General features: G+C 41.4%; 1 protein-coding gene across 22 annotated transcripts in view; it reads left to right on the top strand.

The window, feature by feature from the left end:
- Nucleotides 1-19753, top strand: part of LOC146987830 (calcium-dependent secretion activator 1-like) — a 77153-nt gene that overhangs the window by 49479 nt on the left and 7921 nt on the right. The window contains exons 14-29 of one of the 22 annotated variants that reach the window (XM_085777219.1): nt 777-935; nt 1180-1281; nt 1378-1441; nt 1531-1654; nt 4005-4037; nt 6801-6907; nt 8672-8701; nt 11387-11543; nt 11639-11780; nt 13421-13582; nt 14909-15064; nt 15181-15328; nt 15439-15513; nt 15619-15702; nt 16877-16909; nt 17091-17198. In XM_085777219.1, the coding sequence (XP_085633345.1) occupies nt 777-935; nt 1180-1281; nt 1378-1441; nt 1531-1654; nt 4005-4037; nt 6801-6907; nt 8672-8701; nt 11387-11543; nt 11639-11780; nt 13421-13582; nt 14909-15064; nt 15181-15328; nt 15439-15513; nt 15619-15702; nt 16877-16909; nt 17091-17198 (1684 nt within the window). Of the gene's footprint in view, nt 1-776; nt 936-1179; nt 1282-1377; nt 1442-1530; nt 1655-2999; nt 3069-4004; nt 4038-6800; nt 6908-8671; nt 8702-11386; nt 11544-11638; nt 11781-13420; nt 13583-14908; nt 15065-15180; nt 15329-15438; nt 15514-15618; nt 15703-16876; nt 16910-17090; nt 17199-19753 lie in introns of all 22 variants that reach the window. The other 21 variants (XM_085777216.1, XM_085777227.1, XM_085777223.1 and 18 more) reach the window with 21 other exon arrangements.

The raw sequence follows: 19753 nt of genomic DNA, 5'->3' as shown, positions 1-19753 counted from the left end.
TGTTACCGTTACTGACAATAAAATGCACCATTACTTGACTCAAGAAGTCCCGTCACAAAATAATACACCCGTTAAAGGGATAGTTCAACATTTTGGCAAATTGGCCCATTGCCATAATCCCATTCTAAAAATAACTTGCACCGACAAATAAAGGTAACAAACCTACTCCTAAAACTATAGGGATTATGGCAATGGGCCAATTTGCCATAATGTTGAACTATCCCTTTAAAGTGTACATTATATAGGCTATGCATTTTTTCAGTCCATCAACTAGTTGGAAAAAGGCCTAACTGACTAACCGACTCCCTCAGTATTCCTGATTGGCCTCCACACAGGCAGGCTGAGTGAGTTGGTTCGTTCCAGATAAATGGGAGGTTAGAGTACAGTAATGGTTAGGAGGTCAGGGGGGCGAGTTCAAGTAATTTGAACATTTTATTCTATATTCTACAGACTCTACCTTTAAGAACTCTCAAAACGTTTTACTACTCCTATACTAGCAGTTCTGTTCAGAGTAGGTACATACATCTCTATAGATAGACATCAAACTGTTTGTCCTCCATCTTTGTAATTTAGCCATATTTATGTTGTGTTATTTTTACGTTATTGTTATGTTTGCTTTTTGCAGCTTTTTATCTTATGTTGTCCATCAATTCATATCTCTGTATATTTCCTTGTTTTCTACCATTTTTTCTTTGTTTTCTTTTCTCTCTGTCCTTTGTTGCCATAGTCTCTTACTGTCCATGTTATTCATCCTCCCATGCGTCTGTTAAAGTCAGAGAGGGCATCAATTACTGGGGGCCGCTGGGCTATGAGCCCCTCATGTCCCCAAAGAGCTCCCAAAGCCCAGATCCTGGCACTGCCTCTAAACGAGTACGCATATTCAAGTTTAGAAAGAGAAAGGATTCCAATATACCGCTCTGTCAAGGGCAAAGCAGGTGAGACATTGTCAATTATTTGTCTGTGTAACACAAATGGAAGTCCAGAAACACATCTCACACACAATTTTGCAGTCAGTTCCTGGGGAGCTGATGGTTGTCAGCTGGTGTGTTTGTTCTAGGTTTTTTTTTTCTTCTTTCTTGTATTTATTGTGGTGCTTGTTGCTCCTGCTGGGCTCAGATGAGAGGTTGAACCTCTGCAGGGTGTCAGCTGGGTTAAAGTGTGTGGGTGTGATCCTCACAGGCCAGACGGGCTGAGCACAGTCAAAGTGGATGAGAAGGACCGCTTTGAGGATATCAAGGAGAGGTTGCGTGTCATATTGGAAAACCAGATTGTAAATTTCAGGTGAGTGCCAACAACCACCAAGTTACAAAACATTACATTGCCTGTTGCCGTTTCCCACTCTTTTTTTACATCTCCTGTCCACATCTCATCCTGTAGATATTTTTTCCCCTTCGGTCGTCCAGAGGGTGCACTGAAGGCCACTTTATCTCTGCTGGAGAGGGTTTGTTAATAATAAAATAATAATAAATACACACCTGATGTGATATAATGACAATGACTTACACCATTTCTCTTTAATGTGCCCTGCAGGTCCTGATGAAGGACATTGTGACCCCAGTTCCACCGGAGGAAGTTAAAGGAGTTATCCGCAAGTGTTTGGAGCAGGCCGCCCAGCTCAACTACGAGCGTATCAAAGAATACGCCAAAATCGAAGGTATCTAGAAACACACAACCTCATGACGCAAAATGACTGTTGGACTGTTGGAGTTAATGTCTTGATTTAAAGAAAGACATCCACTAAACAGCCACACTGGTCAATGCATTCATTTTGTATGGTTTCAGATTGAAATGCTGTTCCTAGGAGATTGAGCTTGTCACTGTTATTTCTTTACTTCTTACTCTTGGTATCTATGGTACATTCGTGTCCAATTTCCAGATGATTTGTGGCATCCCAAATGATCTGTGACAGTTTGTCGGAGACTCGTTTTTTTTTGTCTCAGTCCAATAACTCTCTCCTTTGTTTCAGGCCTGCTTTAGCTCTGTGCTGTTCTGTAGGTCAAGTTGGCTTTTGTGTAGAGGTGTGTGAGTAAAAATGCATTCAAATCTAAAGCCCTGAAAACTGTCAATGTGCCGATCTCTCATTTTCGCCTTGACTATTCCAGCTGCGTGGTTATACTGGCCCTTTTGACCTTTAGACGACGGGACTGTGGGTTTCAGCCTAACTGAACGTCCCGACTCCCAGCTCCCAGTCGACGCGCACTCCTTCTCTCCCATTACCTTTTACCGTAGCTTTTACCTCTCCGATTCCTCCAGCTGATGCCCCCTACCCCCCCCACTCCCCCACCCCATCCCCACCCCCGCCTCGGCATTGAAATACCAGCAGCTCTCCTGTCCCCTCTGTCTTAGACCACTATCCTCCGCTCCCTCTCCCTCCCTCCCTGTCTGCTCTGCTTTATTGTTTTGTTTTTTTCTCCTCCTCGCTCACAGTTGTTGGCTTTGCCACAGTTATCACTTGATTGGACTATTTTTACTACGTGATATGTGGCTAACAACTAAAAGGAATGCTGGGATTGAATGCCTACAAACCAGCATCAGACACCTGCATGTGCTTTGAGACATAACAACATGGTCTTTCTTTATTGGCATGGACTTACACATCCAAAACCACATCAATACCAAGACATTCTATAATGTCTTATTCTTCCCTCGCTGTCTCCTCTCTAACAGTTTATTCATCCAATGCACTATTTATGCAGAGAACTCTGATGTTGTTTATGTTTTGAAAGAAATCCCCCAGGGTGCTAAAGATACTAAGGGCTTCAACCTTACTATCTTTGCCATGCAAATGTGAATTAACTTCCCACTGTCCTTGTGAGGCGCCTGCTTCCAAACAAACTGAAAATTTGATTCTCTTTACCGCTGGGCGCCCCACCCCCCACCCCCCATGCCCAGCAGAGGAAGGTTTTCACCTGGACAGCCCCTCTTCCCATCAGCCTCCGACCTCTGGTCTTCCCACCTCTGACCCCCGCCTCTTGCATGCCCCAATTCCTTTTTTATAGGGAAAAAGAGGGAAATGTATGAGCACCCTGTCTTCTGCTTGGCGTCTCAAGTGATGGATTTAACCATCCGTGAGTACCTTCATCATCCTCTCCTCCTCCCCCTCCTCCTCCTCCTCCCCCTCCTTCTCTTTCACCTCATCCCCTCCTGCCTCTCCTCTCCCTTCAGAGATGTCGCTCCTGCCATGCTTGTTTTTTTTTTTTTATCTGTGCCTTTTGTCTGTGAGTGTGAGTGGGGAGTGCACCAGTCGAGAGATCTGAGCAGCACCACGCTGAATCAGTCGGGGGTCCTTATTTTTAGTCCCATCTGTTTGTGATGGACATGAATGAGCGGTCTGGTCTGCAAGCTTCTTTCTTTTGGTTGGATGCCCATTCCTTTGACTTGAATGCATTTTTACATTGCTTACATTGTTATCTCCTCCAGTCATTTGGTCTGATCATGTGTCAGTGGTGTGCTGTACCCAACAGGTAGGCTTTTTTTGTTTTGTTTAGTGTTGTTTTTCACTGCGACACCAGAGATAGTGAAGGAGAATCTGTTGACAGAGCTATTGTACGGGGAGGACAGGTCAGGGGTGTCTGGATCTAACAGCTCCTGTTTTTTGTTTTTTTCCTTGATTCAAACCAATCCAAGTCACTCAGTGTGTCCTGTCTATGACTCTGGCAGCTGTGTGTGTGTCCTTCCTGTTTCCGATAGACAAGTCTGAGCTTTTGTCTGTGTGTTAACGAACATCTTATCACTATTTTAATTTCCAATCTTCCACAGGGCGATGTTTCACTGTTTCTGTTTTTATTACATGTTTGTGACGTTTGTGTGTTGCCTAGAAACCTCACTCCTTGGAGCTGAAAATGTCCCAGCAGAATTCTTTTTCTTTTTTGAAAGGGGTCACATGGTGATGGATAACAACTCTGAGCTGTCCCCCACCCCTGTAAAGTGAAAATAACACTAGAACCGTGCTAATTCTAAACATCTCCTCTTTATCTCCTCTCTCCTTCTTTTTCTCGCTGAAGTTGAGAAAGGTCAAAAGGATCAAAAGGATCCAGGTGAACTCATGTTTAGCATGTGGTTTAGCCACAGCCCACACATACATGTACATACACACAGACCTGAACCCCTCACCCCTCCACACACCTGTATTCTGTCAGTAGATACAGAACCTATGCATGTATGTACAGTACAGGATTTACCTGAAGCACATCTACCATACAGTATATTATGCTCAGTGGTAACACTCATTCAAGTTCTCAACTGTCTTGCTAAATTTGAAGCATCTCTTCTTATAAAGTAAATACAGCAGAGATCGTATTACTTTATATCATTCCCAGATGTGGTCAAGTTTGTTCTCGATTGGTTCTGATTGAATCCAGTTTGAGGTTCACAGAATAATTATGTGCTTAGTTTTTGTTTGAAAAACATGAAATGTGAATCAAATCACCATTTTTGCACGACAGATTATAGAGTTATACAATCTCTTACATTTATTTGCCTAACTCTTAAGTTAAAAAATGGAAAATGTGACATAAGCAACATATGAAATTATGAATGTAAACCCCATCACCAAATGCAACACAGATATTTCAGCTAAAGAGCGTGTTTTGAGTACACACACATGCATTTTCTTAATCTCATATAACATTACACCATTCCACATTGAAATTAAATTTGCAGTTGGATACTAAAAGAGTCAGTTCCACCAAATATGACAAACTGACAAATTCTACCTTTGTGGTATATAGTCATGCAGATACAGTAGTTTTATTGTAACTTTTACTTTATGTAAAATTTAACTTAATTGTCCCTGAAGTGAAATTTGACTTGAAACATAGAGCTCAAATAGACATACTGTAGGTAGGGTTAGACAAAAAAAAATGGTGAACTTGCTTCAGAATTGAAGTTTGATGCCCAAATGTGACTTTTCCATATAAAAACATTGAACAATATGGATGTAAAAAGAGGATGCACAGAGAGAAAAACATTGAACAACTACACCCCAAAAACTGTTGAAAAAAAAAACATGAATGAAAAGCCATCACTCAAACAGGTGATGGCAAAACATAAACCTCACCACCACATCGTCCTCTTCAACCACCAAAGCAAACTATTTGCAGTTGGTGACAACTAAACAAAAACTATCTGCATGAATTTATACCACTGGGGAGAATTAAAACATTTGTTCAGCTTGTCTTAAGTTGAGTAATTTTGATGAACTGGCCTGTTGATATCCCACAGAATTCAGAAACATTGGATATTGGTGTCACTCTAACTGCTGTAATGCAGCTTCTGATTGTAATGCCTCAGTGGTTCTCATGAACCCACAGAGCCGTGTTGTTCTGCCCCTCTAGACCAAACCCTGATACGTGTTTTCAGAGAGCTCTCGCTTACAGGACATTACAACCACAGGATATTTACTTCCTGTAATACAAATCCATGTGATCCATCCATTAGCGTTGATTAAATGTCCATTAAGACGTTGGCTGAAGTAATACCTCAGCTCTTTAGATATCTCAGATTTCCCCTTGTGATAAACTTGACATGAGAATGGAGGGCGTAACCTAAAGTGTCAGATCAGGGCTTCTTTAATCTGTTACACAGTCAGGAGCCAAAAATAGATTCATGAATTCATTTGGCTGGAAATATCTAAGGAAACTTTCAGAAAAAGGATTTTAGATTGAAAAAAAAAAACTAAACCTTTAAGATAGCTAATGTTCTATGTAGAGTTATGTATTTATGTGCTTTTGATTTCAGATTTGTGTAGTCATTCAGTTCCATGCTCAAATTACGTATACATCATTCCGCTTAGTCGTACCGTTTGAATATTCCCATTCCATGACATGTACCTGTCTCATCAGATCATTCCCTCAGTAAAGGTACAAGCAAGTGATTTGGAGCTTTTTTTCAAATTATAAACCAAAGTCGACTGCTGTTAAGTGGAAGCAGAAATAGCTCAGCTAAGTGCACAAAACCTTAGCCGATGGCAGATACACTGGCACCGCACTTTAAATATATTCATCAAAACACATCAAAGGTAATTTATTGATCAGTTGCTGTTTTATGGATTAAGATGACTTCTTAAGTAATAATACTTTATGCACATTCAGCATTGTGCTGGAATGAGTCAGAGTGACTTTAGCTGTAAAATTAATGACTTACTTCAAGAAAGTCATAGTGTGAAATAATGTCAAAAGAGTAATAATGAGGATAAATTCCTTTAAAAATATACAGTTAGTCAAAAATGTCATACAAATATCAAAGAGATTTTGAAATGACTGGTGAAATTACAGTTAATAATCCTAATAGATTTCATTTTTTATGTTTTTAGAAAATAATCTGCACATATATTGTGACTTTTTACTCGATTGAAATATTGACATTATAGTGCAGTAGTATGTTTACAGTGTGTGTGTTTCAGGGAGTGTTTTTTGACCATGCCATCCGACAGCTCCTTACACAGACGGCTTATTCAGTACCGCTTCACAAAAATGCATGTTTTTGATGCCACATTGCACCATCCTCAGCACCACTTTCCTCGTGCCTGATACTCTTCCAGCATAAATCAGATTATCCTACAAACACATCACTTCTGTTGCTTTGTGTCATGCAGCCTAAAATGCACATAAATGAGAACAAGCTTTGTTTGTTTTAAAACATCACAGTGTAAGTGCTGTGTTTATACTTTCATCAAACGGTCTAAAATATAGACAGGGAAAAGAAAAAAAAAATCTTCTGAATAGTCATAGAAATCCCCCTGGAATCCTTCTCTGTGCTTGACTAACCACTCATCCCTCACCCTCATCCTTTTGTCTCAGAGAACGTAGGCCGCTTAGTCACGCCTGCCAAAAAGCTGGAGGAAACAATTCGCCTGGCGGAGTTAGTCATAGAGGTCCTCCAGCAGAACCAGGAACACCATGCGGAGGTGAGTGAGAACCCTCTCCTCCTCTCCTCCTCAAAACACTTTTTCCCTCTATGCTCTCACTCTTATCTCACTCAGCCCCACAGCAGGGAGTTAGTCTTATTATCAGTCTGCTATAAATAAAGCTGCTTTCATCTATGGGTAACTAAAAAAAAAAAACCCTTTCACAACAAATTTAATTTAGGAAAGCTCTAATTGCTGTTCGACAGACCATGGCTACATGGAATCAGAGCGCTATGTTTGAGCAGAGGCTGTAAATTAGACAGATATAATACTCACAGCCCCTTCCTGTGACCACAGCTTTTTGCCCAGTGTTGCAATGTGCAGTAAGTCCAGTATAAACCGAGGACAGGGAGGTAAACAGGACGCAGAAGCATTCTTCATGCCTTCAGTGTTGGATTAAGTTTCTGTTTCGAGGACAAAATAGACAGAGGTGGCTCGGATCATTCAGAGTTCCAACACAACAATGTAAGATGCACAGTTACAAATTAAAGTCCTGGATTCACAATCCCACTGTAGAACGATCTGCAGTAAATCCACTTAAAATGTGAACATTCACCTTTCAAAGAAAATATTAAATGAGAGTATTCGACTGTAAATACTGATGCATCATTGAGAGACAAAATGTGACATGGTTAATGGGGTGGTAAAGACGAAAAAACAAAGTGCTCCATAATGTGCATTTTGGTTTTTGGACTTTTACAGCAGTCTTGAAAGGCAAGTGACTGATCTTCTATGAGAGGATAATATTTCATTTTCCTTTGTTTTTCATCTGTGAGAACATTTTTTTATGTGCCCTGGAAGGCAGGTGATAAGAAACAGTTTTTTTTTTTTTTTTTTTTGTAATACTCATTTTGTCCACAAGAGGCTGAAGTGCACCACTACCCAACACTAAAAAGCACTGAAAAGAGCTAAACACAAGCTACATAGTGATTCCTTCTTTTGGCTACAAGTGTATAAGTGAAGGTTTTCTCCCTGAAACTCTTTAGTGAGCAGGTGAGACGGTGCAAAGAGCAACCAAGCTGTGAAGGAGGATGGATTACATTCACCTCAGAGACTGGAGTACGACTCCTTTTATATTTATTGATTTAACGTATTGTACTCAGTCTCAGTTTTCCTTCTTTATTTTCACTTAAAATCTTATCTTGGACTCCAGGTCTCACTTATGATGATGAGAAAAAACAGTCTGAACACCTGCTTTCACAGTTTTTCTCTCGCCTCTCGGGGGTTGTTTTCACAGATGGGAAGAAAAGGAAAAAAAACCCATTTGCCTCTCACTAAACCCATAGTTTGTTTTTTTCTTTTTCTGTAGAATATTGTAGAGTTGTACCTCTTGTTTGAATGAAACCAGTCTGGCCTCCAGATTATTTGAAGGCTGTAAGGATTTACAAGTCAAAACATGACTGTGGTTCACTGTAACAATACATTCTAGTTTGTCATGGGTTTTTAATGTAGACTCTTAAAATTAACTTGTAATTACAGCTGTCAAATCAATCTATTGGAGTAAAAAGTACAATACTACTCTTAAGCATAAAATAGCACAGAAAAGAAATACTCAAGTACTCTTTTACAGTATTTAAATAAATATTATTACTTTCCACCTCAATGAAATCCCTCCTCACTGCATCCTATTTGCCACTATAATCCCTAATCTGATGGAGAACATGATGAGCATGTGTAGTTGTGTAGATCTGAAGGTGATCCATTGTGATCTTAGAATATGCAGATAAAGCAGATTTATTGTATCTCTCTGAATATGCTTGACAGGCGGCAGTCACAAGTTCTGGAGATCAATCGGTACAGTATTTTTATTTCTTTCTCCTCTTCAGTCCCCATCACGACCCTCCTGTTTGGCATGTGCGCCACTATGGCAAGAGGCACCTTTCTAGGCAGAGATAGAACTCATAGATACTGTACAAGTGGGTGGGTTTGCAGGCATAGAAGTGAGAGCAAACTTGTTAAAGAAAAAAAAAGAAAAAGGAAAAGGCACTGTAGCTTGCGCAACATAATTGTGACCATAAAGCATGTTCATCGGGCCATAAAGAGGTTTCCTTTCTCTCCAAGCATGCTGAACCAGTAAATTTCCTAAAGTATGCTCCATGTGAACCTTTGAAGTTTGATCCACCATAAACATTTGTTTCCCCTTCCATCCAACAATTAATTTCACAGTCCGCACTTGTTCAAGCATTACTTCCCCCCCAGCTTCTCCTCTTCCATCCCTCTCTGCTGTCTATTCTTAGTTATAACCCCCGATATAGAAATGCCTTAAAAAAAATACATTACTGTTCTGTACATCTTCCTGTGTTCTCACTGTCATATGATTGGTGACTGTCCAAGCAGGGAAAAGAGGTATGTAGTCAAGTGGAATGAGAAACTCCCATTAATGCTCTGTGCATGTCCAGTAGATGATGCCTCGTCTCCTTACCCCTCCTCCTCCCCCCTCAGCATCAGTACTACCCCCACCCCCCCTCCCCCCAGGACTGGTTCCTTGACACGGTTGCACTGACAACAGCACTACGAGTTTGTCTGGCTGAAGGCTGGCTCTGCCGTAGGGCTCCAGGGTCCTGTATGTGTCCCTTTACCACTGTCAAAGGTTGGAGGCCTCTCTGCCTGGCCACCTTTGTGTGCCCCCCTCCCCCCTCCCTCACCTGTTGGAAGCATTTTAACACCCCTGCCCACCCTCCCTCCCACCACCATCCTTAACCTTCCCGTGTCCGTTATACTAGCCCCTCCCCTCTTCTTGAATGTGATGGAGAAGATGTTTGTTTGCTGCCTGTTTGTCATCACTAGAACTATCAAGCTTTTTTTAAATCTTTTTTTTTTAATGTTGGGAGTGGGCAGGTAAGTATACAGGTAAGTAAGGGTTCTGGCTGCCATCGCCAATCGTGGCGGTTCAACCAAAGGGAAAATAACTCACAAAAAAAAAAAAGCGTAAACGAAAGCATGCAGCATAATCTGGAAACATTAAGCTTTTATTGAACTTGGCAACTTTTTAGTCTGAATGATAAGCAAATAAGCCAAGCCAAGACTGCCAGCAAAGCAACTACTGTACTTCTGCTGTCAAAGGGCGAGGAAGTCCTGACGGCGCTGGAAAAAGGCCCTGCTGAATCTCACAGACTTACTTAACTAATTGGACCAGACGCGCTCCCAACACAAGAGATGCTGTGCGCTGCAGTCTTTGGTGTGCCTAGTTGAAGATGTGCATGACTCGCATTCACATCTAGCGGGCTCTGGGTTGGTCAGTGATGTGAATGGTGGACCTCCTCGTCTAGTAGCTTGAGAGAAGAGCATGCAGGGAGCTCCACATTTGCATGAGAAAAGCACCTCTTCTCTTTAAATCAATAGGCATCGTCATGAATATAACAAGGCACGAACATGCAACCCCTGCTGTGTGATTCTTTTTGCTACGTATAAACTGGATTTATAATTGATCCCGCCTTTAAGCCTTTAATCAATAAGAGATGTGGACTCGATCTAAGAGTGTGTGGCGGGACACACACACAGACACACATAAACACACACAAGTTCTACAGCCTTTGCTCTTTGTGTAACTATGCTAGGAAAGAAACACCCAAGAGTCCATATCAAACATGTTACTGTCTCTAATTCTTCATGAACATGAATAAAATTCCCCAACACAAGACAGAGGACATCTACTGCATTCTTAAAGGTTTAGTTTGACATCTGGGAAATGGGCTTATTCGCTTTGTTGCAGAGCGTTAGTTGAGAAGATCGATATCCCTTCTGTATCTGTCTGTTAAACATTAGCATTAGTTTGTCTTAGCGCAAAGGCTGGGAATGTGGAAAGAGCCAGTCTGTTGTTTTGTGTGGACTTAAATTTACAATGCATCAGTAAATGAGCTGTAGAGGAGTTAGACCAGTGGTTTTCAACCTTGGGGTTGGCACCCCACGTGGGGTCGCCTGGAATTCAAATGGGGTCGCTTGAAATGTCTAGTAATTGATAAAAACATATATTTTTAAACTAATTATTATTCTTTTTAAAATTATGATTAAAACACCACACACGATCTTAAACAACTGCATTCTGTACTTTCACTTTCTCAAATATAAATCTAGTTCAAATAAAATGCAGCATGTAAAAATATCTTGATTGACAGCCGATAACGTGATTGCGGAGTCGCCAAAAATTTGTGATGTCAAAATGGGGTTATGACCCCAAAAAAAGTTTGGAACCACTGAGTTAGACAGCTAGCTGTTCCCCCTGTTTCCAGTCTTTATGCTAAGCTAGGCTAACTCGCTGCTGGTACCGGCTTAAGATTCAACAGACAGACCTGAAAATGTAATCAGTCCTGTCCTCTCTCACTCTTGGTAAGAAAGTGAACAAGCCTATTTTCCGGCCTTTTGAACTACCCGTAGGTGTTTCCTTTAAGGACCAATAAGCTCCAGTCGTGCGCATTAGCTCCTCCTTCCTCCCAGGAGACCATGTTCACCTGCTTCCTCTCCATCCCGCTGTGTCTCTAGGCGTTTGCGTGGTGGACAGACCTCATGGTGGAGCACGCAGAAAACTTCCTGGCCCTCTACGCCATCGACATGGATGCAGCTCTGGAGATCCAATCCCCCGAGAGCTGGGACAGCTTCCCTCTTTTCCAGCTGCTCAACGACTTCCTCCGGATGGACTGTAAGCTTCTGCGCTCGTCTTACATTCGTTCTTACAGCTGCTCCATGTATCACTATGTCTTTAATATGTTTCTGTCGCTTTTTTTTTCTGCACAGATCATCTGTGCAATGGAAAGTTCCACAAACACCTTCAGGATCTGTATGCTCCTCTGGTGGTTAGATATGTGGATCTGATGGAGTCCTCCATTGCACAGTCAATTCACAAGGGCTTTGATCGAGAGTCCTGGGAGCCTGTAAAGTAAGGAGCCTCCGTCTTTCTAGCTACACTGTAGGATGGTTGGTGATGCAAGGCTTTGTATTCAGAGGACAGAGCGACTCTGTGGAGGCTGAGAAGTCTGTGAGAGCAGCTGTAATGTTCACCCAGGCTTCCTGTAGGTTCACTCTTAAAGGACAATTCCAGGCGAATTCAACTCAGGGGTGTATTTTCATATCATTTTAGGTCTAAAAGAATGAATCTGAAGATTTTCAGTTTAATCGCTCCTGTTTTGCGGTAGTTGCGTATGTCCGCGCCTCGCTACGGCGCCAATGAATGGGAGTGGATGTAAGTTCCGCTGTTTAGGCTGTTTCCAGCCCTCAAAGCCGCAATTTTTTTCCACAGACAGCGTCAGATGGCTACTCAAACATGCACCGAGAAGTTTATTTACTTCAAGCAAGCCGACATGTTTGTAAAACTAGATCTAATTCAAAGTCTCCCGGAGTCTCGCGCGAGACCCAGTTGCCGTGCTCGGTGTGTTCACATGCAGTGGGAAAAGCTACCATTTGTGTCATAAACACAGGAATATCAACTCTTTACTTGCTTCAAGTAAAAAAAACTTCTCGGCGCATCTTTGAGTAGCCATCTGACGCTGTCTGTGGAAAAAAATGTACACTTCAAGCAAGTAAAGAGTTGATATTCCTGTGTTTATGACACAAGCGGTAGCTCCTACTGCGCCTGAATACACCAGCACTGCAACTTCGGGCTCGCGCGAGACTTTGAATTAGATCTAGTTTTACAAACATGTCGGCTTGCTTGAAGTAAATAAACTTCTCGGTGCATGTTTGAGTAGCCATCTGATGCTGTCTGTGGAAAAAAATTGCGGCTTTGAGGCCTGGAAACAGCCTAAACAGCGGAACTTACATCCACTCCCATTCATTGCTGCCGTGGCGATGCAGGGACAGACGCAGCTACCGCAAAACAGGAGCGATTAAACTGAAAATCTTCAGATTCATTCTTTTAGACCTAAAATGATATGAAAATACATCCCTGAGTTGAATTCGCCTGGAATTGTCCTTTAAAGAATGATCAAAGCCTTGGGGTGGATGACCTATTTTTTCTGTAAAACAAATAGGTTATTTATTCTGAAAATAGTCTTTGACTAATGTATGTGTCGCACAACTCTCTCTCTTTCTGACACATTGGGATCAGGGCAACGCCTAATATTTCCAATATTATTTCTGTTCTTTTGTTTTGTGAACTAACCTTCATAATGTGCTTGGACGTGTTGCCATAGAAATGGCCTCCGGTCTGTTATGTTGCTGTTGTGTTAATTTATTTGTTTGTGCCTTCCACACTTTTTGCTTTTGATTTTTTTTTTTTTACCGCAAATATTACATGTAAGTAAGATTTATTAAGGTGTAAGATGTTTGTGTTGCTTCTCTCTGTCACTGCATTCAGTACAATATGTGTCCATGAGTCCAGCCTCAAGTCTTTTTTACTCTGTAGGTCTTCTCATACAATGTGCGTCTTCGACACTTCCTGTCTTGTATCTGTGTGCTGCTGTGCATTCCTGTCTTTACCTGATTTGACATTCTTTTTATGATGAGTGTTACATGGCTTTCTGCAGATCCCACACCACTGTTATGGATTCTTTTTTTCTTTTTGTCTGTCTTTTTCTGCAGGAGTTTAACAAGTAATCTGCCCAATGTGAATCTACCAAATGTGAACCTCCAAATTCCCAAAGTACCAAATCTGCCAGTGCCAGTAGCAGGACTATCAGTTAACCTTCCACAAATGCCTAGCTTTTCTACCCCGTCATGGATGGCTGCTATATATGACTCTGAGTGTGTATTCAACTAGTTTACTTTAGAAATCATTAAGCAAACAGAGTCTGCCTTGGTATGAAGATGCCCTGAAAAAAAAAAAGATTTGAATATTTTTAAATATGCAGGAAAAGATGTCTAACCACAAACAAAATGTCCCAAATGAAAAAGCAAAACAGTGAGTTTTAGCATCATTTGTCTTGAGAGTTGAACACTGTTCATGTTCATGCCAAGGGCGCTCTGAGAGGTGTTAGAGTAGATGGGGTTCTGCTTTGTTAAATGAGAGGCTGATACACTCTCATTTGTCTCAACATGCATGCTGTTGAGCTGAGGTATGGAGATACAGGCCAAAACAAAAAAAAATGCTCTAAGGCTGTTTGGGGATTTACTTCCAGAAAAAGAAGAAAAAGAAAAGAAAACAAAAGTGTCTCCCCATTAGAAAACATTTGCAAGTCAAGATCTCCGTTCTACTGAAGATGTATCTCCTCTGAGTTGTTGTCCACAAACATCTTTAGCATACTACATGGCTGGAGGTTCGTCCCTGACCTCGACCACCTGCCAGTAGTCTGACTGGGATAGAACAGAGTGGGTTGGAGTGGAGATGATGAGATGAAGAGGTTTGGCCTCAGGCGTTCAGACCTGAGCCTCTCCATCTTATCACCCTCCCTCCTAAATCCACATATTTCCTGAGGCACTTTCCCAATCAGGCCTACTCAGGATGCACCACAAAGGTCTGCATGGTTTGTTGGTAACTCTTCCAGGGGGCCCCACCAGCTAGGGGACATGGATGTTGAGAGAGGGCATGTGATGACGGTAATCAATTTGGAGATCTTTATTATTATTTTTATTTTTTATTTTTTATTTTTGGCGGGAGACAGACTTGGTAAAAGTCAACTTTCACATGCCCTCCCTCACTTCTCCATTCCCTCCTCCTTTGTCTTGACACAGTGTTGATTAGCTGCTGTATCTGCAGTGACTTTACCTGCATGTGGCCACTTCACATCCCAGTCAATAATCATACTCTGCAGCATGGTTATTGATTTGTTACAGTAAACCCTGCCCGTCCCCCCCGTACCCCCCCATACACTGACTGTCCAGAAACCCCTGAGCAAACAGGAGCATTTGAACAGACCTGTCAGTATATGGTCGGAGTACAACTGAAGTGTGTTTGGGTGTAGAGGAACAGCATCCTCCTCTGCACCTGTCACGACAACCCACCTCTTCCCACCCCCCCCCCCCCCTTCTCACCTTTTGACCCCCCCCCCCCCCATCTCTCTCTCTGTCCAGCACTGTGATCTTAGTCTTCTGAACTGTGTGTGTGTGTGTGTGTTTTTGGGTCAATGGCAGTAACGGCTCCGGGACGTCAGAGGATCTCTTCTGGAAGCTGGACGCCCTGCAGACCTTCATCAGGGACCTGCACTGGCCCGAGGAGGAGTTCGCCAAACACCTCGAGAGTCGCATCAAGCTCATGTCCAGCAACATGATCGAGAACTGCGTCAAGCGGTGTGTGTGTGTGTGTGTGTGTGTGTGTGTGTGTGTGTTTCTGTGCACGAGAGGAACGAATGACGGAGAGAGAAATACTGCTGATCTTATGTAGAAATATTTCACTTGCATTGCAGCACCAGGATGGCGTTTGAGTCCAAGCTGACAAAGAGCAGCAAGTCCACAGATTTCCGCATTTCTCCAACATTATGCACCATGTTCAATGTCATGGTTGATGCCAAGGACCAATCAGCGAAATTGTGCGCGATGGAGTTGGGCCAAGAGGTAAAAACTATGAATAGGACATTGACCACATGTTAAAAGGTGAGAATTTATGTGGTTTACGTCCACCAGCATGAATCTGCTGGTTGAAATTGCTGATCTTTGTTTTGCAGAAAACGTTTGCCTCACAAATCGACGATCTCATTGAGGAAAGTGTGAGGGACATGATCCAGCTCCTGGTTGCAAAGGTACATCTGTGCATCTTTGTCAACAGGACGTTTAAACTTAAAAACAGTGTAACCTTTCTGACAGGTCAGAACTGAAACTCTGTCTTCACGTCTTCTGTTTCTCAGTTTGTGGCCATTCTGGAGGGTGTGTTGGCTAAGATCTCCAGATACGATGAAGGCACCCTCTTCTCCTCATTCCTCTCCTTCACGGTGAGATGAAGCTTCTCTGTCTCCACTGCATCACTGTCCTAGAGTCCTTCAGTCATATCATATCAGGGCCAGGCCTAATATTAGTCACACATGTACTGCGAATACATACATTATACATTTTACATTATTATTATATTCTACTTTCATTGAGCTTTTTATTTTCACAAACATCTGACCTTATTGATATCAAATACTAATTAATTTTCAAAAATTGTAACCCTTTGAATACCAGGTTTTTGTCATGATGCAGCCATGTTCTCAGTAAAAAAATAAATAAATAATTTTCAAAGTTTTGGATTATAACAGCCTGGGATTGGTCAATGATTAGCAGCAATACTGATTTTTGTGCATTATTGTTTTCTGTACAGTGTCAAATACTCACTCTCATACTGCTAAGCACAAAAAAACGCGCTTTTCATGAGTTAAGTTGAGTTCTAATCATACAATCAATCACTTATACATCAAATGTTCATTGATTTTTAAAGATTTAAACCCTTTGAATGCCAGGATTTTAGGAGGAGTTAAAGTTTAGAGCGGGCTGGGAAATGTGACAGCGCCACCTATGGGAAAGCACATGTTTTTTCTCCAAATGATAAAAATCATCTGATGAAGAGTTGTAAAAATGATCAATTCCAAAGCAAAAGTCCAGATTGACACCCAGATGTAATAAGATGAATGTATTATTCTTTCATTGAAAGATCAAAAAATTGCAGTTTGAATGGGTTTCAATGGCACATTTTTTGCGCATAACAGTACGGGTGTAACTCTTGTTTGTACACAGTGTAATTTAGACTTACTGTAGGAGCTGAGCCAGGAATAACAAGATCAAATAAAAATCTTACCGAAATTCATGCCATATACATGAGCAGAGGCCAAATTATCAAAAAAAAGAAAAGAATGAAAAGCACGTAATGTCTGCACAATGGTCCCAAAGGGTGAAGGTTGATTATCTACCAAAATGCTCCAGTGTAGCACCGAAGCACCTAAAACTGGCATTAAATGATTCCTCAGGTTCACACTGCTCTTTGCTTGTTCTTTGATTTGACATTTTTTATTTTAATTTTGTCAGTTTGGATATCAAAACTGTTTAAGAGACACCCACTCTGACAATATGAATAATAACTGAGATTTTCTCAACCAGTGCCTTTGTTTCACAATTTTGTTCTGATTTCAGGTGAAAGCTGCCTCAAAATATGTGGATGTACCAGTAAGTCTAATAACATCCTACGCCTCATGAATGTGTGTGTCTTTAATAGTTAATACAGTTGAAGGAAATCCTATGAATTTTAATGAAGCTCTCTGTGTTTCTTCTCTGCCGTCTTTGATCACAGTAATTTGTGACACAGCCGGTGTTTAGTCCTAACCGCATTCTGTTTCTGTTTTCCCAGAAACCTGGCATGGACGTGGCCGACGGCTATGTGACCTTTGTGCGCCACTCTCAGGATATGCTTCGTGATAAGGTCAATGAGGAGGTGTATATAGAAAGGTTATTTGATGTAAGTAAGATGCCGTCTCCTCCTCACAAGAAGGGAGGGGCCTTCCTAAATGTGGCAAAACAACAGGGCGGGAGGGATAAGTCCCATTTTGAGACCAGGAAATGTATTTCAGCCTGGGAGAAGAGGCTTTTCCGATCCTCTACCCCTCTTGACTTTTCTCTTTCTTCCTGTCTTTCTTCTCTCTGAACCTTAGCTGCTGCCCTCTGCATTCTGGTGTGCATTGCCACAGTGCTTTTGGGCCTTTGTGTGTTAAAAAAAGGAAACTTTTATTTACAAAGAGTCCATAAAAGCATCCTCAAAAAAAAAAAAAAAAAGGATTATCTGAAGCAGTGCTCTCTGGAAAGAACAGTACTATCCATAGTGATCATCTGTCAGCACACTGACTTCTACTTGTAGCTGGGCTCAGATACTTTCCACACGGAGCATGTCGGCCTCTTGATGAAATGACACTCAGCCCTTGGTCCAGTCCACACGCAGCACCCCAGCAGTTTTTCTATGTGAGCTGAAAATGCTGGGTGTAAGACACACTGCTGGATGGGCCAGGCAGACATCATGATGTCAAACTCAGAGGCTGACATGTCACATACCCTTGACCTATCAGAGCAGTGGTTCCCAACCTGGGCTTCAAGGCCTCACTAAGAGATCACTAAATAAATCTCTCAAATAAAGACCAATATTTCTGCTACTCTAAAAAACACTGATTTTCCTTATTAGTTTTGCGTTTTCCGTGTGAAATACCTCCACTGCAGCTTGTTGCACCACCATAAGTGATAGTTTTCTAGTAAGCTTACATGTTTCAAATTTTTCAAATAAAATGAGACGGAGGAATGTTACTAAGATATTAAGACAAGAGTGTGTTAAATTAGAGGAGAGAGTAAGTGTGTGTGTGTGTGTGTGTGTGTGTGTGTGTGTGTGTGTGTGTGTGTGTGTGAGATCATGTGTAAACTAGCTAACAAACAATGCTTCACTTTTTGTCCGCGCCTCATTAATCAACTGGGTATGTAACCAACAATTATTCCAATTATTAATCAGTACAAGTTATTTCTAGATGAAATGATCAGTTGTTGGTCTATAAACAACTGACATTTAAATTCATTAAAGGTGTACAGAAAAGAAAATTGAATTTGAGCCCACTCTGGGTCATAAAATTAGTGTAATAACTCATCTATCAGGCGATGTAGGCCAAACTTTGTGCAAAATTCTATTTTTGAGTAAATCCGTGATGAAAGTGTGTATTTTAGTGTAGTTTTTTTTTTTCGTATTGGATAATGCAGGCGCACGGATTATACGTCAGCCTGTACACGATTCACTAGCCACTGATATTGGATCCGTAATCCGTCATTCAAACGTCTGAGACACGCACACACACAGAGCTCGGGCTCGCCCCAAACTTTGAATATCCCGCCCGCTCGATAACGACCAATCAAATTCATTTTCCTTACTCGGGTAAACTCGTGTTGCAGCTCGTGACAACTCGGCGCGACAAACGGGACAAACGGCCATTTCTGTACACCTTTAAAATATCTAAAGCTCTGTTCCACCAATGCTCCAAAACATTTACTCTTTATTCTAAATTCTTTATTCTAAAGTAAGACAAGAAAAAGGTTTATAAAACTAGATCCATGACAGATCCAAAAAGACACATGACTAATTGATAATTAAAAGGGACATATTATGGAAATATCACTTTTTGAAGGCTCTTCAACATATATTTGGTGTTATTCTTGCCTTCTGGCCCCCAAAATGTGAGAACGGACAAAATAATCTATCATTTTCAGGCTCCCTAGGTTGAAATCCATGTGGTTTTATGAGCTGTTCCCTCAGTTTGTCCTCTAGTGATGTAACCGGGATTCGAATTTGCATAACCCCACCCCTACCTGGTAGCAGTAGAAGGGGCGGGGCAAGCAGTGGTTCATTTGCATTTAAAGGGACAGGCACTGAAACCAGCCGTTCTGAACAGGGCTGTTTTGAGAGGATGAAAAGAGCTGTGATGTTTGATCTTTGGGGTATTTTGACCAAAGCATGTCACAGACATGTCTTTAAGACACCTGGGAACCTGGGCTAATTTGTGGAAAGGGGGCAGAATATGTCTCCTTTAAAACAGATTGACCAATTATCTGATCACCACAGCTTTTTCAGTCAGTTTTCTTGAAGGTAAAGTTACTCCACACATGAATATGGTCATAAATATTAATAACAAAAGTCCTTTCTATCTGTCTTGTGACATCACTGGTAGCAAATGTAAATCAGTTTGATATGAAAGCTCACCGTTTGCTAATTGACATTGTGACATTTAGTAGAAGATGGATTTTAGTCATGTGTCTGAATCTTTCTGTCAAGATGGCGTTTGATTTTGATATTTGAGAAGACGATTTGGTCACTTAAAAACCAGTCAAGCTTTTCAGTGTTGATTCTAATCGAGGCTGACGCCACAAGTGCTAGAATTGAAATTGGTCACAACCAACATGTAAATAGAAATCAGTGCTAGTGGTGCTTCCTTACATAAACCTAAACATAGCTGGTGCAACTGGCTGAATTCTTTAAATCTCTGAAAA

The sequence above is a fragment of the Trachurus japonicus genome, chromosome 5 (assembly GCF_045865225.1).
Source record: "Trachurus japonicus isolate A0001 chromosome 5, Traja_1.0".
NCBI lineage: Eukaryota > Metazoa > Chordata > Actinopteri > Carangiformes > Carangidae > Trachurus > Trachurus japonicus.
This window is presented reverse-complemented; position numbering and strand designations above follow the sequence as displayed.